The sequence below is a fragment of the Gracilinanus agilis genome, chromosome 3 (assembly GCF_016433145.1).
Source record: "Gracilinanus agilis isolate LMUSP501 chromosome 3, AgileGrace, whole genome shotgun sequence".
Lineage (NCBI taxonomy): Eukaryota > Metazoa > Chordata > Mammalia > Didelphimorphia > Didelphidae > Gracilinanus > Gracilinanus agilis.
This window is the reverse complement of record NC_058132.1, coordinates 505,125,913-505,152,723: the sequence shown is the minus strand read 5'-3', so window position 1 is coordinate 505,152,723 and position 26,811 is coordinate 505,125,913. Positions and strand designations below refer to the sequence as shown.

Below are 26,811 nucleotides of genomic sequence, written 5' to 3'. Positions count from 1 at the left end.
AAATATTCAAAATAAAAATTTAAAAAATATATATATATATGTATATATATACATATATATATATATATATATATATATACATTAGCCTATTTGTGGGCAATTCAACCAATATTTTAGATGACTAGCATGTACATGCTTGGTGCTAAGTAAGTACTACAGATGGAAAAAAAAAATCTCTCCCTGGCCTCGAGGAACTTAAGAGTCTATTGGGAAAGAAACCAACTGATGGCAATTGAAAAAGAGGAAGAAATTGTTGAGTGGGGCAAGATCCTGAGGGAAAAGGGATAGAATCAAACAAGTAGAGGGATTTGCCTTGGGCACCTCTTCCTTAAACTGGAGCAAAGAATAGAGCACATGCTAGATCATTCAAGTAGGTTTTTAATTTTTTTAAAATTTTATAGTTTCAACATACATTTTCTGAAATTATAAGATCTAAATTGTCTGCCTTCTCCCTCTGACTCCCTCATGCAAAACACTTCCATAATGATCACTGCTATAAGAGAATATTCCTATAAAAGCAAAACCCCCAAATAAAAATACAGATAACCTAATGTAAAAACTCAAATGTTTGATCTGCATTCTGACTCTGGAGATGAACATTCTTTGTCAAAAGTCCTTCAGAATTATCCTAGATCATTGTATTACTGAGAGTAGTTAAGTCTATCACACTTGGTCATGCCACAATATTGCTATTATTGTAAAGTCTTATCCTGGTTCTGTTTATTTCACTCTGGATCAATTGAAGCAGATCTTTCCAGCTTTTTTTTTTTTTTAATCACCCAGCTCATTTCCTATAGTACAATAGTATTCCATCACTGTCCTATACAATTTGTTTAGCCATTCCCCAATGGATGGACATCCTCTCAATTTTCAATTCTTTGTCACCACAAAAAGAGCTGCTAAAAATATTTTTGTACAAGTAGGTTCTTTTCCCTTTTTTAAGATCTCTCTGGTATACAGCCCCATTATTGGTATTACAGATCAAAGGATTTGGGCATAATTCCAAATTGCCACCAAAATGATTTGATCAGTTCACAACTCCACCAGCAATACATTAGTATCCCAATTTTGCCACATCCCCTTCAACATTTATCACTTTCCTTAACTACCATATTGGCCAAACTGATAGGTGTGAGGTGGTACCTCAGAGTTGTTTTAATTTGCATTTCTCTAATCAAGAAGGATTTAGAACATTTTTCATATGATTAATAGCTTTGATTTTATCTAAAAATTGCTTGTTCATATTCCTTAATCATTTGTTAATTAGGAAATGACTTATAGTCTTATAAATTGACTTAGTTCTCTTTATATTTGAGAAATTAGACTTTCATAAGAAAAATTTGCTATCAAACTTTTTCCCCAGTTTGTTGTTTCCTTTCTAATCTGGGTCACATTGATTTTGTTTGCACAAAATCGTTAAATTTAGTATAATCAAAATTATTCATTTCACCTCTTGAAATGTTTTTTTTTTAATCTATTTGATCATAAATCCTTCCTTTCTCCATAGATCTGACAGGTAAACAATTCTCTTGTCCCCTAATTTAGCTTTGGCATCATTATGTCTGACTCACATACCCATTTTGACCTTATTATTATTATTTATATTGGGTGAGAAGTATTGGTTTATGTCTAGTTTCTGCCATCTGTTTTCCTGTTTTCTGTCCAAAAAAAAGTTTTTGTCAAATAGTAAGTTTTTAATCCCAAAAGCTGGAGTCTTTGAGTTTACTAAATAATAGATTGCCAGCCATTTACCCCTGAATATTGTGTATCCAATCTGTTCCATTGATCTACAATTCTATTTCTTAGGCAGTACCAGACTGTTTTGATGAATACTGCTTTATAGTAAAGTTTGAGATCTGGTGCTGGTAGGCCACCTTCCTTCATATTTTTTTTACAACAATTATCTTGATATTCTTGATCTACTGTTCTTCCAGATGAATTTTATTACTTTCTAGTTCTGTAAAATAATTTTTGGTAGTTTGATTAGTATAGCACTGAATAGGTAATTTAGGTAGATTTAATCATTTTTAATATATTCCTATCCATGAGCAAATATTTTTCCAATTGTTTAGTTCTGACTTTATTTGTGTGAGAAGTGTTTTGAAATTGAATTCACATAATCACTGGGTTTGTAGATTCCCAGGTATTTTATTTTTTCTAGAATTATTTCATATAGACTTTATCTCTTACTGCTGAACTTTGTTGGTGATATATAGAAATGCCGATGATTTATGTGGGTTTATTTTGTATCCTGCAACTTTGCTAATATTATTTCAACTAGTTTTTTAGTGTTTAGTTCCCTCACTGACTACTTTCATTCCTTCAATTTCTTGTTCTAATTGCTAAAGCTAGCATTTCTAGTACAATATTAAATAATAATAGTGATAATGGGCATCCCTGCTTTTATTCCTGAGCTTATTAGAAAGGCTTCTAACTTATCCCTATTGTAGACATACTTGCTGATGGTTTTAGGTAGATACTGCTAAACATTTTAAGGAATGGCCCATTTATTCCTATACTTTCTAGTGTTTTCAATAGGAAATGGGTGTTGTATTTTATCAAAGGCTTTTTCTGCAGCTAGTGAAATAATCATGTGATTTCTGTTAGTTTGGTTATTGATATGGCCAGTTATGCTGATAGTTTTCCTAATATTTAACCAGCCCTGCATTCCTGGTATAAATTCCACCTGGTCATAGTGAATGATCCTTGTGATATATTGCTGTAGCCTCCTTGTTGGTATTATTTAAAATTTTTTGCATCTATATTAATGAAATTTGCCTATAATTTTCTTTATTTTTGTTCTTTCTGGTTTAGGTATTAGCACCATATATAGTATCATAAAAAGAATTTGGTAGAACTCCTTTGCTATTTTTCCAAATAGTTTATATAGTATTGGGATTGTTTTTTAAATACTTCTAAATCCTTGTCTCTGGGGATTTTTTCCTAGGCAGTTCATTGAAGGCTCATTCAATTTATTTTTTCTGAGATGGGAATATTTAAGTATTTGATTTTTTTTTTAGTTAATCTGAACAATTTATATTTTTTTATATGTTGATCCATTTTGCCTAAATTGTCAGATTTATTGGCATATAATTTGGGCAAAATAGCTCCTGATGATTGCTTTAATTTCCTCTTCATTGGTGGTGAATTCACCCTTTTCATTTTTGATGCTGGTAATCGATTTCCTTCTTTCCTTTTTTAATCAAATAAATCAATGCTTTCTTTTCTTTTTTTTTTTTTTCATAAAACCAACTACCACTCTTATTTATTAGTTTAATGGTTCCATTACTTTCAATTTTATCAATTTATCCTTTGATTTTTAGGATTTCCAATTCAGTATTTAAGTGAGGATTTTTTTTTAATTTTTTTTAACATTTATTAATATTCATTTTTAACATGGTTACATGATTCATGCTCCTCCTTTCCCCTTCAACCCCCCCCCCGCGCCCACCCTACCCATGGCCGATGCGCATTTCCACTAGTTTTGTCATGTGTCCTTGATCAAGACCAATTTCCAAATTGTTGGTAGTTGCATTGGTGTGGTAGTTTCGAGTCCACACCCCCAATCATGTCCTAAGTGAGGATTTTTAATTTATTCTTAGTTGCAGATCCAATTTGTTTATCCACTTTTTCTCCATTTTATGCTTAGAGATGTAAATTTTCCCCTAAGTATTGCTTTGGCTGTATTCATAAATTTTGATGTTGTCTCCTTATTGGCATTCTCTTTAATGAAATTGAGTGTTTTTGTAATTCATTCTTTGACTTATCTCTTTTTTAGAATTAAGATTCCAGTTAATCTTTGCTTTGTCTTTCCATGGACCTTTGTTGATTATATGCTGTGTGTGTGTGTGTGTGTATACACACACACACAGATAGACATGCTATATATATATTGATTATATCTGAAAAGGGTGCATTGATTATTTCTGCATTTGGTTGTGAAGCTTTTATGCCCTAATACTATATGGTAACTTTTCATGTAAGTGCCATGTACTGCTGAAAAGAAGGTATATTCCTGTCTATTCCCATTCGTTTTCTCCAGAGATCTGTTAAGTCTAATTCTTCTAAAATTTCACTCATTTCCTTCACTTTTTTATTTTTGGTTCAACTTATTCTTTTTTAATTTTAAGAAGGCTAATAAAATAGTGAAGTGTGGAATAGGAAATTATGTGAGTTCATATTTTATTGGCAAAATAGGAAGTGTTCTAATCTATTGAGGGATAAGAATATGGTACTGAGAGCTTCAGGAGAAAATTTTCAGGCAACTGCATAGCTATGACAATCAAGGGAGAATTTAAAAAATGCTATATTAATGAGAGGGCTAATCTGAGATAAGGTCACATGAATGTGTGATGGATACCTTTGGATGCCTTTTCCTATGTAGCATTCAGCAACTTAGCAGGTTCTAAGAAGGCAGATAGGAGAGTTATTCCATGCTGGTTGGTGTGAACAATAAAACGGGACAAGGGATATGACAGGTTAACAGTGATGTGGTCATACCTGATAGAGGAAAGTAAGGCTTAGAAAAGCAGGTAAGGATGGAGGTGACACGAGTCTCTTGGTGTGAGAATAAAGAATTGGTTAGAAGCAAGGCAGAGTCAACACAACCAGTGTGAATTGGGAGGTATTGGTTTAAGTTTTGCAACCAGAACTGGAAAGGGTGGCCGAGGAAGCTGTGTTATCAGGAGGGACATTGGTTGCAGTGAATGCAAGAAAATGAAAGGAAAGTAGATTGAGAACCAGGCCTAAAGATAGGAGGTCCTGGGTTCAAATTTGACTTCAGACACTTTGTAGTGGGGTGACCTGGGGAAGTGACTTTTAAGTGCCATTGCCTAGCCCATACCACTCTTCTGTCTCAGAACTGATACTTCATATTGATTTTAAGACAAGGTAAGGGTGGAAAGAAAGGAAGGGAGTGGAGTGAGAGAGAATAAAAGCTAGTTTGTTGCTCATGGAGCAAGCATTCCAGAGAACTTAATTGAAGCTTTAGAGTGGAATATTAAGAGGCTTGAGTTAAGGAGAAGATGAATAAGGGAGTACAGGAACACTTCAGAGACATTGTAGGTTCAGCTGCAGACCACTACAATAAATTGAATATCACAATAAAGCAGGCCATATGAATTTTTTGGTTTCCCAGTGCATATAAGTTACATTTACCCTATGGTGTAGTCCAGTGATGGGCAAACTTTTTAAAGAGGGGGCCAAAGGAAAGGAAATGCTCATGTCGGTCTGTTTCTAAGGCAACTCTTTCAAAGTTTCATTGTATTGTATCCTACTCATTGTATTCATCAGATTAGGAATAATGTCACACAGCCAGATAGAACATTTCGGGGGGGCCACATCTGGCCTGCAGACCATAGTTTGCCCATCACTGGTCTAGTCTATTAAGTGTATAATAATACTATATCTAAAAATGCCATTGTACATACTTTCATTAAAAAATACTTTATTGCTTTAAAAAAAAAAGGCAGAGGTAGAGATGGAAGACTAAGCAATTATGATTAGAGAGGGGAATTTTAAGAGTTCAAGATTATGGAGGTAGAAGAGTTTGGGTAATGGGGAGATCCAGTTCTGATCACTTTTGGTAGAAAGCTAAACTAGGTTTCTAGGAGCTGTGGCAGTTTGGGAACCAGGGTAGAAGGCTAGAGAGTTTAGAGTCACATCAGTGTGAACACTGAAGTCCCCAAGTAGGAGGGGGCACAGGCTGAGGTAGGTTAAGGAACACTGAGTCAAGAAATGGACTTTAGGGAAAGGGTTGATAGGACCACGAGATGCTACCAACAAGGATGTAGACTAATTGTCCTCTAAGGAGCAGAGGTTACTGAAGGGTGGCAGCTGAAGGCAGATGGGAGAGCAAAGTGTATGCTGGTAACTTGTTGGTCAGGTGCATTGTTCTGAGTGAAGCAGCCAGTCTTGGAAAGAATGGTCAACGATGCTCCACTCCTCAGCTATACCTTGGAGGCTTCTAACCTACTACAACAGTGGTCTAGGCGGTGGTGCCCACTTTGGGAATCTGTACTAGAGGGTTAACTTTTATCTTTTAAGAGGTAGGGTGAAGGCAGGGATCTGAGCAACTAACCAAACTGTTCGGCCATACTTGTAGTTCATGGTTTATTCCTCAGAGGTCATCACCGCAGCTGTCTACCCACCATATCCACCATCAAAAAAGGATGGCAAGGCTACCATGGGGCAGCTAGGGTGGCTCTATGGTTAGAGAGCCAGTCCTGGAGATGGGAGATCTTGGATTCATATTTGGTTTCGGATACTTAGTGGTTCTGTGATCCTGGGCAAGTCACTTAACTCCCATTCCCAACTCTTAGCTTGGAACCTGGGACCTTCTGGGATCTGACTCTCCATCCACTGAGCCACTTTGCTGGCCTCCTGAATCAAAATCTTTGGTTGTGCTCAGTCAAAGAAAGAACTATATGGGTTGACATACTTTATTTAGGTACAAATACTTATGCAACATGTACAGATAATTTAATTTTACATTATTATTAATGCCCCAGATAAAAATATTTCTCTTCTGAAATCAATGTGTAGCTCACATTCGAAGTGAAAACAATGGCATGATTTTGAATCACTTTTTTAAAAATCAGATTATCAAAATTCAGTGAGACAGTGTGAGGATTTATACCCACACATAGGAGAAAAGCAGTGAAAACTTGGTCATGTCCACCGTGGAAGAGACAGTTCTCTCAGCCAGTGCCAGTGCAGGAGGAATGTGGAGTGGAAGAGATGGTTGGTTTATCCCTGAGCAAGTAGCTTGGCTCTACAACTCTTTCGAAGTTTGGTGATGGTGGCCATTGACAAACTTCCAGGTTCTGTAAATATTTTCTGGAACAGAGAAAATGAGAAAATGGTTTGCAGGTTCTTAACTTACCAGCATTACTAAGTGGGGGATTTATGGAAAAGGAAGAGTGAAAAACAATGAGAAGGCTTGAGTAGGTTGACATTATCAGTGACTCTGATAGAGGGAATCCTTGTACCACACCGGCAAGATCATAAAACTCCCTCTCTGTTCTTATGCCTGTTTGCTAAGTTGAAATAAATGGGTAATCAAAATAGACTAAGTGGTTCCAATGAACAGGCCTTTTAATGGCTTTTAAATGAAATGAAAACCTGGGCATAAGACCATGTACTTATAATTCATTTAATGAAGACAAAAGAATCTATGGTTTTTTCTTGATTTCCTACAGCTTTTCTCCTTTGCTTCCATTAGAATTCCTCCTCCCAAATAGATAGTCAGCTTCTTGAGGGAAAAGACTATTTCGTTTAAAAATAAACAATGTATTTAAAAATTATAATAAAATGAATAATATGGAAATGAATTTGAGTTATAATATACATATGTATAACCCAGTGGAATTGTTTATCAATGCCTGGAGGGGGAGAGGAATGAGAGGAGGGAGAAAAAAGATGAACCATGTAACCATGGAAAAAATTTTTAAATAAAAATAAAAAAACAAAACAATTTTTTAACTCTCACCAACTTTATACCTGCATAGCACATAGAAGTACTTAAAGTGTTTATTGGAGGAATTAATTAACTCTTCAGATCTAATGCATTAGTAGTAGCACAAAAGTAGAAAATAAAAAGTAGAAAAAATACTTTTATCTTGTTGACTTGATATTGTGGGAAGATGGCAGCATGTTGGACCTAGAGGAGCAGAAATCCACCACAAACATCCCCCATGAAAGCTCTAAAAATGAACCAGAAGTAATAATAAAGAGAACAAAAGAGAAATGGCTCCATTTCAATGTCCTGCCCAGAACCCCACAAAAAGAGGGGGCAGCTAGGTGGTTCAGTGGATGGAGATAGGAGATCTGAGTTCAAATGTGGCCTCAGAAATGTTCTAACTGTGTGACCCTGGGCAAGTCACTCAATCTCCATTGTCTTCTCCCTTAGAACTAATAGACAGTATTGATTCTAAGACAGAAGTTAGGGGCTTAAAAAAAAAGAAAGACTGCTAGCGCGCTCACGCAGCCAGGTCAGGACTAAGGCCAGGAAGCCTTCACCCTTTGTGTCTGCAGCAAGAGGGCAGCAATGAAAAAGCAAAACATCTGAGGGTCTTGCTGGAGACTCACTATCAGAGTAATCGGAGATTTTGATTGGAGCCTTTCAGGGTCACAGCAAAAGACAGAACCAATTATGAGTTTAGGATGATGCAAAGAGGAGACGGAGAAGGGGCCAAAGCAAAAAACTAAGTTAAGGATGCTAGAGACTGAACCCCAAACTCAGGAATTCTCGCCTAGGCTGGTCCCAGGCGTAGCTAAGTACCATCAAGCAGGGCTAGCCCACAACAGGCAAGAGCAGAGTGATAAAGCATTTCTAAAGCACTTACTAGGGGGAAGAACAGGATATGTCTACAGTGGTGCAGAGAGGAGACAGCCAGGAAATGAACAAAACTGGTTCCTAGCAAGATAAGATCAAAATTCAGCTCTCAGATCTGTAGGGACTCAGAGACTTGAGTACGGGATATGGAAAATAAATTGGTGGCCAGAGTGTAGGTGGTATGATTGAGAAGATGGCTGGGAAATCTATGGGAGGGAGCAGATATAATAGCATAATGCCTCCATCCACAGAGGCAGAAGATATGAACAAACAAAAGAAAATGATTCCACAATGAAGAAATATTTTGAATTGAGAGAAGCCTGAGAAGTAAAAATGGGAGGGAGAGAGTAGCTCCAAATTGTCCAAGAGAGCCTCAGAGAAAACAATGTTCTGGTCCCAGGGACTATTAGAGACTCTGGTAGAAATGAAGTTAGAGTTAGAGATACAAAAGGTAATATTAAATGAAATAAGAAGGCAAGAAAGAATGACAAATAGAATTAATAATTTAGAAAAGAAAGTGGTCATTTTTACCCAAGAACTGGCCTCCCTAAAAACTAGAATGACATTTTTATTTATTTTTATTTTTTAAATTAAATTTATTGATTGATTTAGAATATTTTCCCATGGTTCCATGATTCATATTCTTTCCCTCCCCTCTTCTCTCCCCACTCCCAAAGCTGACAAAACAATTCCACTGGGTTATACATGTATTATTGCTCAAAACCTATTTCCGTATTATTCACATTTGTAATAGAGTAATCTTTTAAAACCAAAGACCTCCAATCATACACCCACAGAATCACGTGATAAGTCATATGTTTTTCTTCTGCAAGAAAGCAGGAATTTTGTGAGAAAACAAAACCCCCAAAGATTGAAAAAAAAAAATAGAAATGACATACTATCAAAAACAACTGACCTGGAAATAATCTAAGAATCTCAAAATCATGACAACCCCCCCAAAAGGCTGAAATTCCATATTTCAAGAAATAATCATTGTTATCACCACTAGCATTCATATAGTACTTTAAAAGTTGCAGAGCACTGGTTCTCACAACAAATTTGTACCGTAGATGTTATATATATCCCCATTTTAGAGAAGGGGAACTAAAGGCTTAGAAGTTAAGTTGAATGACTTGGTCAAGATTCAAACTCAGGTCTTCTTGACCCCCAAGCCCAGCACTCTAACCACCACCCTATCACCTAGTTTGCCTCACCAAGGAAAAGTGATCTATTAGAGACAGAAGACAAGATGAAAACAGAAACAATCCCGAAAGAAATACAAAAATGAAAGGAAAGGGGGGCAAATGACATTTCTCTTTTAAGGGCATAAAAAGTTAGAGCAATGATGAAATTGAAAGAGCCAACAAAAAGTGGGGTGCTGTGCTATGTGCTCCATGGCACAATCAAACCCCTATGTATAAAAACACAGAAGGGGCATTGTTTTTCACCAAACCTGTTCTTCAGATTTTTAAAACTACAAGCTATGCATAACAAGAACCAAATAATGCTCATGCCAGTGATGAAAAAGATTAGATGAAGAATAAATCAGAAGGGGAAAAGTATAGATGTGGGAGAAAGAGGGGGGTGGATGGAGGAAATAGGACAGACAGGTGATAGATGGGAGATTAGATGGTAACATAGATCTAGATAGATATTGTGTGTTTACTAAGTGCCGGGTTTGTGCAATGCAGTGAAATTCAAAATCACACCATTTCAGAGATGGAAGGGACTTCAATGGCTACCTGCTCCAGTCCACATCCCAAAAGACTATTCCCAAGTGGTCGTCCAGCCTGTCTTTTTTTTTTTTTTTTTTTTAAACCCTTATCATCTGTCTTAGAATTGATATTGAGTATCCATTCCAAGAAAGAAGAAAACGGTAAGAGCTAGGCAATTGGGGTTAAGTGACTTTCCCAGGATCACACAGTTAGGAAGTGTCTGAGTTTGAACCCAGGATCTCCCATCTCTAGGTCTAGCTCTCTATCCACAGAGCCACCCAGCTGCCCCCATCCAGTCCATAATTGAAGACTTTCAATGAGGGGCAGCTCATTTCTTCCCAAGGCATCCCATTCTACTTGTAGATGGCTCATAATGACTAAGCTATTATTTTTTAAAATAAAACCTGAATTTGCTTCTTTGTAACTTTTGCCTATGGCTCCTAATTCTGTCCTTTGAGAACAAGCAAGACAAATATAAAACCCTCTTCCCCATGACAGTCCTTCAAATACGTGAAGATAGCTATTATGTCCTGCCTCCATCTTCACTCTCTCAACCTAAATATCCCCAGTTGATCCTCATATAAAATTAACTTAAGGTTCTTCATCATTTTGGATGACCTACTTTAGCTCCTCCTTTAAGATGTATCCATCTTGGGTGCAGCTGGGTAGCTCAGTGGATTGAGAGCCAGGCCTAGAGACAGGAGGTCCTAGGTTCAAATCTGGCCTCAGCCACTTCCCAGCTGTGTGACCCTGGGCAAGTCACTTGACCCCCATTGCCCACCCTTACCACTCTTCTGACTTGGAGCCAATACACTGCATTAACTCCAAGACAGAAGGTAAAGGTTTAAAAAAAAAAAATGTATCCATCTTAAAATATGGTTCCCAGAACTGAACCGGTAATTGTAGTCGCACAACTACAATGGGTATGACCACCTCCTCATTCCTGGATCCTTGGTCCGCTTCTCATTACAATCCAAATGGGTCAAATGGCACGGACTTATCAAAAACAGCTTGGTGCTCCTTATTTATCCTGAGTATCACCTTACTGGTAGCCATTTTGTTCTGCTCTTTCCAGGCTAAAGATCATTATCGTTGGCAGAGTAAAGAGAATAAAATAAGCACTGAACAACCTTTCCTTCTCTCTAGCCCCCGAAGCTGCTCTCTCCAAAGTGAGGGATGATCTCTTTCTTGTCAGTCTCATGACCTTTTGTCCCATCCTCAGCCTTCTTAGCTCTTCTCTTTTTCAAACCCCTACCTTGTCTTAGAATCAAGACTAGGTGATGGGGTTAAATGCTAGGAAATATCTGATGCCATGTCTGAACCCAGGACCTCCTGGATCCACTGAACCCCCGAGCTGCCCCACTTGGCTCTTTTCTTGACATCCTTTGACACTACTGAGAATCCTCCTCCTGATACTGCTTCCATCTTCCAGGTTTTTGTGACACGGATCTCTCCTAGTTCTCCTACCTTCTTAACCTCCTTTGCTGGTCTTCATCCAGGTTACCCTCAGAGTCTCTGTCCTGGTCCTCCTCCTCTAAGTCTCTACTCCATTTTTTCTGGTCTCATCAGCTCCCATGGAAATGATCATCTCTATGCAGGTGACTCTCGGCTCTTTTTTCCCACCTCTTTCCTGACCTCCACTCGTACATCTCGAACTGCTTACTGGATAGCTCGAACTGGATGTCCCAGAGACGTCTTAAACTGAATATGTCTAAAACTGAACTCATTATCTTTCCCCCTATTCTTTCAAGAGCTTCACTCTTTAGATATGCCCTAAATTAGAACCCCCTTATCTGTGGTTTCACTTTCTATAGTTTCAGTTATCCAGTCAACTGTGAAGTGCTCCAGGTCTCTGTGGTTTTGGGAGATCTATCCCTGGGCTGTGGTCTCTTCTGCTTTCATTTCCACTTTAAGTTTTGTTTTTGTTTGGTTTGTTTTTGGTGGGGGTGAGAAGCCCCAGAGTGCCCAGCTGAGGGGCAAGAGTGGGGAGAGAGAGCGCATATATTTTTACTAGACAACTTCATGATTATGCTATGAATAAGTCATTTTGGTTTTGTATCAAAGTGTTTACTATAATCACTTTCCAAATTCATGGAAAATACATACACAAAAATAGGTGGTTATTTGGAGGGGAGGGAGGGATACATACTCCCCCCCCCCATTGTAATACTGAAAATTGATATTATGCCAAGTGTAATATTTAGAAACTGCGGCCTCAGCCACTTCCCAGCTGTGTGACCCTGGGCAAGTCACTTGACCCCCATTGCCCACCCTTACCAATCTTCCACCTATGAGACAATACACTGAAGTACAAGGGTTTAAAAAAAAAAAAAAGAAACTGGTTTTGAAATATTAGTTTAAAAAAAAAGATTGTTATGGTTGCCGTTTATAAAATAATTAACCTTTAAGTCACGAGGATGATGGTAGCTTTTAATTTAATTTTAATGTAAATATAGCCTAAGATAGAAATAAGGAGGGAAGGAGATAAAAAAAAAAATATTTCCTAGCCTATCACCCTAATCTTACCAGCCCACTTCCACCGGAGCCATCAACACTGAATCGCAGAAAGGCCCCCAGCCTCACCCATCTCCTCTATGGCCTCATTTTTTATAGCCCTCTTTCTCCAAGTCACTTCCTTTCCTTGTGCGCTGGTCTATAAGGAACCAATCAAAGCCACGCTAATGGACTGGCTCAGACAAGCAGAAAGTTCAGGACCCTGGGAGGAAGGGGTTCCCTTTACATACTATGTATACCAAAAAAAAAAAAGTGTGATTTCCCCCCAAATGCAAATGTTCTATAGCAAGAATTTTCTTTCCTCCTTCACAGATGAAGTTTCACTTTCTGAATGAAGCCTCTTCGAGTTCTTTTGTTTTATAAAAACCCTTACCTTTTGTCTTAGAATCAATACTATGTATTGGTTCCAAGGCAGAAGAGCAGTAAGGGCTGGGCTATGGGGGTCAAGTGACTTGCTCAGGGGCACAGAAGCAGGAAGTGTCTGAGGTTAAATTTGAACCCAGGCCTGGCTCTCAATCCAATGAGCCACCCAGCTACCCCCTCTAGTCCTTTTTAATCTTAGTGCCTTCTCTCTATTCTCTCTAATATGAGACTATTCTCAACCTATCATATATAAAATTTTAATTTATTTATAATTTATTGCAAATAAATGTAATATATAATACATTTATTTTTTTCAAATAGCAAAAAAAATCCAGGTTCCTCCCTAACCCTCCCAATTGAGAACAAAAGAAAAACTGTTAACAAACATGTATAATCAATCAAAAATTTCCACATTGGCCATACTAAAAAAAAACATACACACAAAAAAACAACCACCAGCCTGTTCTATGAGGTACTCAATCTTTCACCTCTCTATCAGGAAGTAGATAACATACTTTACCATTTGTTCTCTGGAGTCAGATGGTTGTTATGCTGGTAAGAATTTCTAATTCTTTCAAAATTATTTTTGATATATTGTCATTGTATAAATTGTCCTCCCTTAACTGTATCAGTTTATGCAAGTCTTCCCAGGTTTCTCTGAAGCCATCTCATTTATCCTTTCCTATAGCACAGTAACATTCCATCACATTTCTAGACCATGACTTATTCATTTATTCTTCAACTAATGGACAGCCCCTCAGATCCCAATTCCTTGCTACCTCAAAAAGAGCTATCAATTTTTTGGTATATCCTTAGAATTTGTTTTGTTTAGGACTAACCCCTCCCTTAATCTACCCTTCCTCTAATTTATCTTCTCCTTTCTTCCCTTTCTATTCCATTTCCCCCACTGCATGAAATATATTTCTATACCCAACTGTGTGTGTGAATTCTTAATGCTGGCTGCTCCTCTCACCACCTCCTCATTGTTGGTATAGATGTCCACCTGAGCACCTTGATTATGTAAGATAATTTTCCCTATGCTTCCTTTCCCTTTTTCCTCTTCCCAGTGTTTTCAATTCTCCTCTTTATTCTTTTAAGATTATCAAGACAAAATAAAAACATCTTTCAGATGATCAAAATAAAATTCCTAGGCCAACTCTATTTAGATTCCCTCTAATGACTCTAATTGCAGGATTTAGCAGGTTCCCATGTTTGTATTATTCCTCCATATTAGAACGAAAGAAATTGATCCTTAGTCCTTTATCATTATTTATTCACGTTCAGCTTTTTTAATGATTCTCTTAATTCCTGTGTTTGAACTACAGAGTTTCTGTGTAGCTCTGATCTTTTTACCAGGAATGCTTGGAAGTCTTCTAAGTTTTCTATTTCACTGAAGGTTGTTCCACCACCACCCCTCACCTCCAGCATTATACTGTTTTACTAAACTTCATTATTCTTGGCTGTAAGGCTACATACTGTATTCCAAGTTTTCTAGTCCTTTATAGTTGTCATGGCTACTAAATCTAGTGTGATCCTGTGTGTCCATGATATTTGAATTCTTTCTTTCTGGCTGCTTGTAGTAATTTTTCTTTGATCTAGAAATTCTAGATTTTGGTTATGATGTTCTTGGGAGATCTTCATTCAATTTCATTTCAGTTTCTCTCAGGAGGTGAACAGTGGATTCTTTCATTTTCTACTTTGCCCTCCTATTCTGAGACCCAATTTTCTTTAAGAGTTCTTGAAATAGGATGTTTAGGCTCTATTTTTGTAGTCTATCGATTCTTAATTTGTTCTCCTTTATCTCTTTTCCAGATCAATTGTTTTTGCAATGAGATACTTTACATTTCATTTTATTTTTTCACTCTATTGACTTTGTTTTTATATTTCTTATTGCTTTGTGGAATTTATATTTGATCCATTCTAATTTTCTTGGAATTTGTTGCTTGGGTAAGGTTTTTATATATTTTGCCAAGCTGTTCATTCTCTTTCCAATTCTTTCTTTCATAGCTCTCATTTCTTTTTCATTTTTTCCCTTAAGCATTTATAAAATCTTAAAATTTTTTTTTTAATTCTTGCTTCATCACTTCCAGGAATTCTAGTTGAATTTGTGCTTAAGTTGTGTTTTCTTCTGAGGCATTGCTTGTGGAGGTTTTGGAGTTATTTTCTTCTGGTTTATATTTTGAGTTTCTTGCCATCATAATAGCTATTTATGGTGGATTAAAAAAAATTTTTTTTCCTTTATGTCAGCCAAACTGGTCTGCTGTACTTTTTAAAAGCTGGATTTTATTTTATTTTCAATTACATGTAGAAACAATTTTTGACAATTGTTTTCTGATACTTTGGGATTCAGGTTCTCTTCCTTCCTCCTTCCTTCCCCAAGCAATAAATAGTCAGACATAGGTTATATCAGTACTTTCTGCTGCACACCTGGAGGCAATATCTAGGCTGGTCCTGTTGTGACTTTCTTAGTGTATTGAATATTGTGTTATTCTAGGATCTTTGTGACAAGCTGGGGATCTACAAGCTTTCAGTACTCCCCAAATGGTCTAATTGAGGGCAAAATTTGATTGCTATCCCCCTGGTCTGAGCTCTGCAAGTTCCTGACCTGTATTTCAAATCTTAGTGACAGTAGACTACAGCTGGTCTCAGCTCCTATCAGCCAGATGGAAATCTCTATTGGTTTGGAGAGACAGAATTATATGTTTCTCTTTGATCTGGAATTCCTGCTTTGACTATTATTTTTGCAGGCGAGGCAAGGCTAACTGCTAGAATTGACACTCCTCTCTGCTGCTGGGGTCTGAGGCACACAGTGGCACTACCCAGAATGCCCCTCTATGAGGATCCCTCCCCCTCAGCCTCCTGCCCAGCTTCTCTCCTCCATCCACGTGGCTCTGTGACTTGAGAACTGGGTAGTAGATACCAAAGATACCAGCTGAGCATCTGTCCTGTCCTAGCGCCCCAATGTGGGTCTGGGACCTCTTCTTGCTCTGGCACACAGCCTCTCCCTGGCTCTGACATGCTTCCCACTTTCCCAGACCCACTTCCCCAGTGTCTGCAGATCTTTCTGTCTGCCTGTGATTTTTCTCTGGATTTCCCCATCAGGATTCCGTCTGGTGTATTTTCTAGATCTGTTTTGAAGGAGTTTCATGGAAGGGAGCTTAGCTGTACTGCTTCCTATCCCATATATATTTTGCCTAGATGTAGTTGCTTGTCTGTTTGATGCCACATTAGACGGGGAGCTTAAAAGCAGAAGTTGTATTTTGCTTTTCTCTGTATCTCTAGCAATGGGGCAAGAATGAGCTCTTAATAAATTCTTGCTGACTAACAGTGTAATGGTCCATTAACCACTCTGAGCAATCTCAGCCCTTCTTTGATTCTCTTCTTTTCCCCAATATAGTTTAAAACAACAATATCTTTTTCAGTCATCATTCTTTATTGGCCACAGTTCATTCTGAGTTCTCTCTTCATACTACTCTTATAGGAATAATAAAAAGTATTGAAGCCCTTAATTATAATTTATAGATGGAAAAATATTGCATATGACTCCATATAATTATAAGTCTAGGCAACACTAGTATCAGAGGCTTCCTCCTAACATGAAGGGCTCATATAAATTTTGGAACTATCTATTTCTCGACCTGTTGCCCTGATAACAGTGGAACCTGTAAACTTCTATCTCTGGCAATCCACCTAGGGGAGCCTCCAGCTTCTCTTACAAGCACCCAAGTTAACAAACCTTTCAACACAGAATAATTATCATCAGTGAAGCATGTAGAAAAGACTTTTACTCAAGCCACTAGACAAGAGTCAACTGGACCTATCCTTCCAAAAACCGGTACAGTCTCCATGATGTACAGTTCTGTCCCTGGCAGGAGCCCCAATTCAAAAAGACCAGACTTTGCTCTTACATAAGTCATTCTCTCTTCCAAAGTCCTTTTGTCTGTTCTCTCCAAATTCCCATGTGGGTCTTTTGCCAACAGCTCTCTTCCAGTTCCCTTGTAGTTCCTGGTAGGTCACATAGGTCTTATAAGGTTCACTTAATTCCTTTGCTGTCTTCAGTGGAATTTTCTTCTAGCAAATAGTATTTATTCTTTTGTTTTCTCATTAGGCAACCAGCTCTTGATTAACTGGTCCATGGAATGAAGATCACATTCTGAAATCTCTTTCATGCTTCCATGTGAGATTGCCCCTAGCCTTTTGAAATTTTCTGGCTTTTCTTTTCTATTCTTATCTCTTTTTTTCCCTTAGCCTTCAGGTTCTACAGCCCACTCTTTGTACACATGGTTTCTTTAAGTAGCCTAGGGAACTCTTCCTTCCCATATAATGATTCACTCAGGGTACATCTGTCCCACTTGCCTCCTCTAGACATTGGGCTTTGCACCTCCTTTTTGTATCAGCATCTCTGAAAAAGACTTAGGTCTTAAAAGAGTAGTCTTATTTTCTGTTTTCCTCCAACACATCTGTGTTAAGTTATTCAAGTGTCCCCATGGTTTTCTTCTTCCTGAAAGATTTCCAAAAGAGAAGGGAAAATGGAGGACTCTGTGTTTGTATCTATGTTCATTAAGGAGATTGGTCTGTAGTTTTCTTTCTCTGTTTTTGGTCTGCCTGGCTTTGGAAACAGTACTTATTTGTATCATAAAAAGAATTTGGCAAGATTCCTTCTTTGCTTATTTTATCAAATGATTTATATAGTATTGGGATTAGTTCTTTAAATGTTTGATAGAATTCATTTGTGAATCCATCTGGCCCTGGGGATTTTTTCCTTGGGAAGTTCCTTAATGTCTTGTTCAGTTTCTTTTGGACCTTATGTTTGTTGAAAGACAATTCTGTTAAGGATGAAGAATTATGACTTTACCATATCTACACCATCTATGATTTAAATTTTAACCAATAATTGTTGGCAAATTAATGAAATTATAAATGTGTTCTTGAAATGAACCAATATTTCAAAATTTAGGCATGTATATATTTTTCTTTACCTTTGGCATTGAATCTTTTCCTTCCTTCCTCCCTTCCTTCCCTCGCTCTCTGTCTCTCTCTGTCTTTTTCTCTTTCTTTCTTTCCCCTTATCTTGAATCTTAGAATCAGTACTGTATATTGGTTCCAAGAAAGAAGAATGGTAAGGGCTCAACAATGGGGGTTAAGTGACTTGCCCAGGGTCACACAGCTAGGAAGTATCTGAAGTCAGATTTGAACCTAGGCCCTCCTGACTCTAGGTCTGGCTCTCAATCCACTGAGCCACCCAGCTGCCTCTTGTGTTATATTTCTTGCACTATTTTCATCCCCAGATTTCTCATTATGGCATGCAGATGACCCTGGGTTCTAAAGGCTACACAGTCAGAACCTAAACTCTAACCTAACCAAACTGGAAAAACTTTGAGCAGGGGCTCATGGATGATGGCCTGATTATGTCTGTAGCTTAAAAACTAGCTTACCTAAATTCAAGTCACCTACCAAGTTATAGTGGGATAGTGAGTTGCCTTAATGGTAAGGAAAAGGGCACAACAAAATTATGTACCTTTGTAGTAAGTGCTTATTTATTCATTCAGTGGAAGAAGGATTTCTAGACTCTTGCTTATTTCACTTTGCATCAGTTCATATAAAGCCTTCCCATGTTTCTCTGTATTCACTATTCTACTACATCCATGTACCTCAAATTATTTTGTCATTTCTCAACTGATGGCAATATAATGTTTCTAGTCACTTGCTACTACCAAAAAAGCTACAATAAATATTTTTGTGCATTTAAGACTTTTCTTTTTATCTTTAACCTCCTTGAGGAATAAGCTAAGGAGTAAGATCTCTTGGTCAAAAGGTAGAAACATTCACTTTCTTAGTATAATTCCATATTGTTTTTCAGAATGACTGAATGAATTCACAGCTTTAGTTTTTCTTGCCAGAGAAAGAAGCCTAGTAGGATGAAAGCCAACTAAAAAGACTGGTGGCATTAGCTTTCACTCACAGTACTGCACTGTCACTCTGAAATGGCAGGAACGGAAACTTCCAGAGGGTCTTCACAGTTTTCTCAACCCCCAATGCAAACTGGTGTGTGTCATCATAATTTTCTCTTTTGTGAAGTTACAAAATTTTTGTCAGCCATCTGGAAGCCAAAATTAACCTGAGAACACTTATGTAAGCCCCCTAAGAGGACTTGGAACCAGCACTAACTTACTCTAAATAGTCCTTTAATAGACCTCGCAGCTGACAGCGTGTTAAGGTTTGCCTCTCACTTTAAGGACCACTCCCGTCTCCACATCCTACAAGAGTAATATCTGTCTTCTCTTTTGCTCATCCCTTTAGCATCGGGAGATATCTTTTAAATGGCAATAGCACTTCTGAAAGATTGCCTCTTGCACTTATACCCAAGAAATCCTGCATCCTGGAACTATCCTCGTATTTGTCTCTCTCTTAAACACACCTTTAAGAAGCCACTAAGACTTTTTCTTTCCTTCAACAAGGAATCCAATCTTCCCTGAGACAAAAGCGTCCTGAATAGGGTTGGATTACTCCAAAGAATGAGGCCAGGAAGATTTCCATGACACCGGGTCCCTAGGCAGAGTTTCCAGTCCCGGTGTCAGCGGCTCCACTCTTTCTCCCATCGCCCTCCCTCCTTTTGATCTTATTGATTTGGTCTCTGAAGTGACTGTACTGGATCTATAATGGTATACTTCGCAATCCTGTAAACTCTCCATTTTCCATAAGAAATAGGGCAAAAATTAAGTCCACTGAAGTCCAGTCAACAATTTCAATTTCCATCCCTTCTGGGCTCCCCGAGACTTTTGAGAGATACAATAAAATAAATAGGCTTTCATTTTAGCTTTCTGTAGTATCCCTTCCCTTCCCTCTGTCTCCATCCTTTACATTAAGGTAAATTTACAAAATTTACAAAAAGGTAAAAAGCCTTCCTACTTTTTCCATGAAGCAGGTATGAAGAAACGGTCTGAATCCACCCTGGGAAGGGAGCCAAGATGGCGGAGTAGAGAAGGCCCTCGGCCTGAGCTCTCCCAGCATTCCCCTCCAAACAAGGTTAAAATAATGCCTCAAATCGAATTCCGGGGCCACAGGACCAACAAGAGGTCAGGGCGGGTCAGAGAGAGCGAAGTCCGGGCTGGAGATGGTGGCGGACGCCAGCCGTAGGACTAGGAAGTAGAGACAGAAGCAGTTCAGAAGCTCTCAAGCCAAAATAGTAAAGTGACAAAAGGCCGCAGGGCCTCTTCTGCTAGGCCTGAAGGCAGGACTACTTCCGGGTCAGAGTTCAAGGGCATGGAGGGAAAAGAAGGCCAGAGGGGCAGGACTACTTTAGGTCACAAGGGGTCAGGGGGCCCTTCCTGAGTCACAACCAGAGTGCGAACCAGGAGAACCTGGCCTGTCCAAACCCCAAGTACTAGCTCTGAAACAGCAGTGCAGAAAAATCCCTGTCTCTCCCTTCTCCTTTCTATTTAAAAAAAGTTTGGGGGGGGGGGTTAAAGGGGGGTGAGGGGGAAGTAAAAACAAGAATCATGTAACCATGGAACATTTTTCTAAAATAATAAAATATCAAGAAATGAAAAAAAAATGAACCCCCAGATTGTGGTTTTAAAAGATCTATCACAAATATAAATAATATGAAAATAGGTTTTGAGCAATATATGTATAATCCAGCGGAATTGCTTGTCAGCTCTGCGAAGGGGGAGGGAGAGAACATGAATGATGTAACCATGGAAAAAATATTCCAAAAATAAAAAAATTCTTAATAAATTACAAGTAGAAGCAAAAATAAAACAAAAAGCCAATAAATAAATAAACAAGAGCCCCCCAAACTATTAACCCTTAATTTAAAATAACAAATATACATGGTCGAGCAAAACAAATTCTTGTATTGCCCCTATAAAAAAAAATAGTTTGTCTCATTTATTTCTACGCTGACTTTGAGAACATGGGTAGCCTATTTCATCACAGGTCCTCCAAAATGAAGGCTGGTAATTGGGTTACTCAGAGTTGCTGTTTGTCTTTATAATGCAATCATATAATATAATATAATTATATGATAACAATATTATGAGAAGATCTTCATATACGTCACCAGTTTTATCGAAAGCCCTCGAGGCCATGCTGATGAGCGGTAAATCAGCCAAGCAACAGAATGAGGAGAAGCGAAAGTCTACATTTCTCATCATTTAGACAGTGGGTGATCCCTGAATACATAAAACATGGATAAATACAAGGGTAGAGTAAGTTAAAATATAATTTTTAGTAGCTGAGGGGTCAGCAAACTTTTGAATATATCAACCCCATGCTTCACGTGTGGGCCAAATAAAAACAGGCAGGTGGGCTGGATTTGACCCGTGAACTGTAGCAAACCCATTTCTGGTCAAAATTCTGGCAAAGGATATTCCACCACAGCCACTTCTCCTTTTAGGTCAAGCATGAAACAAACTAAAAAGCTTACCTGCATGAATGTATGACATTCTGTGACAAATGTCCCTTTTGTGACCTGCTTAAATTGTTCACATATGTCTGGGAAGTTAGTGGCTTCCAAAATAGAGGCTTGGTGTTGCTTAATTAATGTTAAGGCCACACGAAAGATGATTTTCGAACCCTCATAGAATAAACAATCCCAAATTCGGAGTACCGTCTGTAGAAAAACAAAATGGGAAAAGCAGACTACTTAACTGCATGCCAAAAGATTTAAGTACACATTTGAAGATTTAAAAAGGGCTAAGGGAATGTCATAGAGAAATACATTGGAGTCCTTACCTCCACTGGGAGTATATCAATAAATAAACAGATAAACCAACGGGAGACTACTAAGGTCCACATGACATTATGACGATCCATTAAATTTGCCACAGCCGGAATCTTCATCTTCACAAGCTCACCGAGAACTTCCTGATCTGTTTTCAGACCCATCATTGCAGGACTATAGTAATCTTTTATGGAGAACACATAGAGACAGGAAAATAATAATTTTAATAATAAATAATAAAAAATTTCCCATAAAACCATAAAAATAAATAAATAATGTGTAATAATGAAACAATATCTCATATATTCTTTTTTAAACCCTTGCCTTCCATCTTAGAATCACTACTATGTATTAGTTCCAAGAATGGTAGGGAGAATGGTAAGGAGTAGGTGAGAGGGGTTAAGTGACTTGCCCAGGGTCACACAGCCAGGAAATACTGACATGTATTCTTTTTAAAAAGCCTATCAACTTTATCATAAAAATCACAGGATTAGAGAGTTGAAAGGCAACTTACAAAACCAGTTCATACAACTCTCTCTCTTTCACAGATGAGAAAGCTAAAGCTTGGAAACTTTTAAGTAGCTTGATCTTGGCAGAGCTGGGATTAAAACCCAGACTTGGTGTCCAGTGCCCTTTGGGCTCACCATGGCTGCCATTTTCCTCTGCTAACTTTAACTCGTTCCCTCTTGTTCATTCAACTTTTTAAAACAAAACTAGCACCGTGAGGCACACAATCAAAATGAAGAAGATAAAATTAAAGGAAGAAACACATGGAGGACTCTTTTGTCACTCCACCAAAATCTAACTATCTCTTGGGCTTGAAGCCAAATAAAAACTTCAATAACTACTTCTTGAAATGACCGCTGTGGGGAGCAAGGGTGCTTTAAAAGAAAGCCTGCTCTCAGCCATTCACCCACTGCCCGGTCCTGTTTATCTGATACCTACTAGCTGCAGCTGCTGTTTTCTTTCTTCTTAACAGGAGGGCTGGAAACATGCATGAATTTTCTGAACAATGGGCAATTCATTCTAGCTGTAAATGTGGGGGAATCAGCAAATTGCTTTCACCAGAGCAAGCAGACAATTTACTAGGGCAGTTTTCAGAGGGAGCTTCCAGGGGGAGCCCCCAAAACACTGCAACTCAACTTGAAATTCAGGAGGTAGATACTAAGGAAATGACTTCAGTGACTGATCTGAAGGATTTGTGCTTTGCTTGTGTTCCTGCCTAAGGTGGTCACTGGTTACACAGGCTACCTTGAAAGGTGATCTCTTCCCGACTAGATGAGAAAGCAAAAGTGTTTTAGAACATCTCTCTATCTTTTGGGTTAATAGAGAAGATGGAGAATTTCTAGAGAGGGTGAAAGAAATAAATTAGAAAGAAAACAGGAAATCAAAAGATTCCAAAGTGTTGACTCTAGGACCTCCCATCTCTGGGCTTGGCTTTCCTAGCCACCTAGCTTTCCCCTCCCATATATTTTTTGTTGTTTTATTTTTTAAATTCCTACCAAGTGGTGAGTAGAAAAACACAACAGAAGAGTAGAAATGCTTCAATACTGGAGAAACAAACAGATTATCTTTCCCAAAGAGGATGAATTTCGACCTTCTGAAGAAATAGCATTCTATTTTTCAAAGACAAGAAAGAAAAGATTCCCAGCAAGGAAGCTCTGGCTATTGAGAATCGATTATTAAATTCTTGAGTGTATGCAATCGCACCCTGGAAATAAGCAAAAACTACAAATCAGGGTTTGACTTATCATTCTGTTGACTATCTAGACTTAAGAAAGTGATGGAGAAAAATGTTAATAATGAAGATTAAACTCAAAACTTTTGTCCTATGCATATTCCAGAGAGCCAAGTGTTAAAGTTACTAGTACACAATTCCTAGCATCAAAAAGGTATAAAGAATTCCATTGGGGTGTGTTCAGGGGGAGAAAGAATAGAGATGGAAGGGTTGTAAGCATTTATATAGAACCTACTATGTACCAGACATTGTGCTAAGTAATTTTATCTCATATAGGTAATAGGTAGTGCTATTATTATCCCTATTTTGTAGTTGAGGAAACTGAGGCTATGTAAGTAACCCTAAATGACTAGCCCTTATCTCTCTTCTGGCTTGGAACTAATAATATACAGTGCTGATTCTAAAATGGAAGGTAGGTAAAGGTTAAAAAAAAATAAAAGAAAAGAAATGATAACTAACCCCATGTAATCTGAGGAGGTCATTAAGAAAGGGGGTAGAAAAGATACCCAGAGTCTGGGTGTATGTTAAGGATGATCATCCAGCAAAGGAAAGAGAGAAGGCACAGTTAGGTAGGAGAAGAACGAGAGAGAGGACTATTTTAAAGAAAAAAAAAAATCCTGGACTGGAGAGTATCCAAGAAGACACCGCCATTTTACAGATGAGGAAACAAAACATTTTGAGTGGGGACACTGCAGCAAGTATATGCTAGAGGTGGGACTTGGGACTATCAAACCAACTGATTTGATGTCCAGTTTTCTTTCTACCTCAACACACTAGATAGTTTTTAAATGATATAATCTCAATTGAGCCCTCATCGAGGCAAGACAATTCTTTTGTACCTCTCTAAATGATTTATTACTCCACTTACCACTGGGCCTTTCCCAAACCTTTTTGACCCTTCTCAAACCATCCCACAGCTTCCCTCTCAGCCGAGAACCTTGCCTTATATTTCAGTGAAAAAAACCGAGGCCATTTGCCAAGAACTCTTTCATCCTCTCCTTCTCCTCTCACATCACACCGATGTTTTCTGCTGCTGTCTCCTGTCTGAATGAAAAAGTGGACCTGTTCCTTGTCAAGGCTAGTCCTTCTATTTGCACAAGCAATCCCATTCCCCTCCATCTTTACCAGCAGTGTCCCTTCTACTACCTCTACTCTCCTACTACTCTTTTAAGTATTATTAATTTATATCTATCTTCCTCTCTACCTATCTATCCATCTATCTATTTATCCATCTCTCCCTCTCCTTCTCCCTCTCTCTCTCACTCTCTCTCCCTCATTTCCCTCCCTCCACCATTAGATTGTAAGTTTCTTGGTGGCAGGAGCTATTTTTTGCCTTTTTTAGCATCCCCATTGCTTAGCACAGTGATCAACACAAAATAAATGCCTCATAAAAGCTTATGAGTCGACTGGAACAAGGAATTGGCTTGAGAGAAGGTATGAGATAACCATGGGCTCCAAGCCAGTTCTCAGGAAGGAACTAGAAAGTTCAAGAGGCCCCTTGGCTGGGATTCTCCAGGTTCAGGAATAGGCTATAGGCTCTGAGAATTTATTTTTCATGTACTATATTAAATCTTATATCAGGGCCCTGAGTAGAAAGGCCTCAATTCCTATGAGGAATTCTTATATATAAGATTATATAGTACACATTACTTTAACTAATATTATATAATTATAAGTTATGTAAATTAATGTTACTGTATTAGTATAATAAGCTATATAAAACAATTATATTTGAATAATATTAATATAGTATTGCTTCAGTTAATGTAATACATTGATTATATTATATATAATACATAATTATATAGTCATATATATTAGGGAGAATTACTGTATATTTCTGTGTCTGGAATCTGGGTCAGAGATTTCGACCTGCCAACTGTTTTTGGCATTTTCTTTGTCCTTAGAAATTCCAAAGAATGCATTTCCTTTGGACAGAATTTGGTTAATAAATGACAAGGACAAGGATTCTTTTCCTGTGGAAGTGTTCCCCATCACAAGGGAATGGGGCTAGTTGGATAGTTTGATAGACAACCTCTTAATTAGGAATTCACCAATTAGATATGTCATGGAATATTCAAGGGATGGGCTAAATAATGAGCACCTAAAATTCTATTTATTGAGTTACCCAACCCAAGATTGGAGTCTCTGGTCATTCAAGAAGGCCACTGACCTATATGCCACTTTATCCATTGTGATGCTGGCCTAACCAATAAACTGATACAATCACAATAAACATATCCTTACCCAAAAAATCAGTAAAGACAATTTTAATCATAACAAGGTTATGGTGAAGAGAAAGGAAGTGGCTCTTCACTGATGCTCTGGCTTTAGCAAGGGACTTTTCCTAGACATGCAAGCTAACTAAGGACTATGGAGAAGGGAGAACAAATGGCTCCTTTAATTCTTCAAAATGTCCCAATGGCAAAATCCCAAATTCTGGGTATACGAAGAAAAGCAAAAGACACAAAACCAAACAAAAAATTAATCTCTGCCATCAAGGAGCTTAGAAGACTACATGCAAACAACTGTGTAATAACAAGAGATAAGATAAAGTAAAGGTAATAATAAAGGGAGGGAAGACACACCCTTAAAGGAGATCAGGAATGGCTTCTAGCTAAAACTTGTAGGAATGGGAAGTACTAGGTTCAAATCTGGCCTCAGATACTTTCCAGCTGAATGATTCTGAGCAAGTCACTTAACTCCCATTGCCTAGCCTTCACCACTCTTCTGCCTTGGAGCTTATACTTAGTATTGATTCCAAGATGGAAGGCAATTGCTTGAAAAATAATCTTTAAATAATAAGTTATTAATATTAATTTAAATATTTATCTATGTTCTATATAATATACTCCAAATATTCATCAAATATTCAGATAGTAAATTAAATATTAATATAATTATCAACTGCTGGTTTGCTGAAAATAAATAATTTAATTAATTAAAGTGATTTTTAAAAATAAAATAAAGATTTGTAGGAAGCCAAGAGATGGAGGTAAGAAGGAAGAGCGCAACCTAGGAATGGAGAATAGCCATCAGGAAAATGGCTGTCTTTGGGAGAGGTGTCTTGCCCAAGAATTGCAAGGAGGCTAGTGTCTCTGGATCACAGAATAAGGAGAAAAGACTGGAAAGATAGAAAGGAACATGTCCTAGAAATGCACCTGCTGTCGTTTTGAGAGGTGTACATCAAAATTGCAGAATGAAAGTCATTAAAGAGAGCTGGACCAAGAGAATGAAGGTCAGCTCTGGAAGAAAGGGGAACTCAATCTCAAAAGTCATATCTTTCTCTGGGAAAGAATCCTTGTGCAAGAACAGCTTCTGATGGTTGGAAGTCCTTCTCTCCCATTCATAGGGGGCTTGAGAAGTTGCCCTTATTCATGATGTCTGTATTGAGTCAGTACTTTTGATGCCACCCCCCCCC

At 38.0% G+C, this 26,811-nt stretch overlaps 1 protein-coding gene across 2 annotated transcripts in view; it reads right to left on the bottom strand.

The window, feature by feature from the left end:
• Positions 1-6,426: 6,426 nt before the first annotated feature.
• The window catches only part of GRTP1 (growth hormone regulated TBC protein 1), an 83,227-nt gene continuing 62,842 nt past the window's right edge, over positions 6,427-26,811 (bottom strand). Inside the window, exons 6-9 of one of the 2 annotated variants that reach the window (XR_006505828.1) lie at positions 21,664-21,836; positions 21,356-21,541; positions 20,990-21,101; positions 6,753-6,837 (exon numbers count right to left, since the gene is read on the bottom strand). Coding sequence is in view for 1 of the 2 variants with exons in the window: in XM_044670507.1 (XP_044526442.1) it covers positions 6,748-6,837; positions 21,356-21,541; positions 21,664-21,836 (449 nt within the window). In the remaining variant the exon portion in view is untranslated. Of the gene's footprint in view, positions 6,838-20,989; positions 21,102-21,355; positions 21,542-21,663; positions 21,837-26,811 lie in introns of both variants that reach the window. The other variant, XM_044670507.1, reaches the window with a different exon arrangement.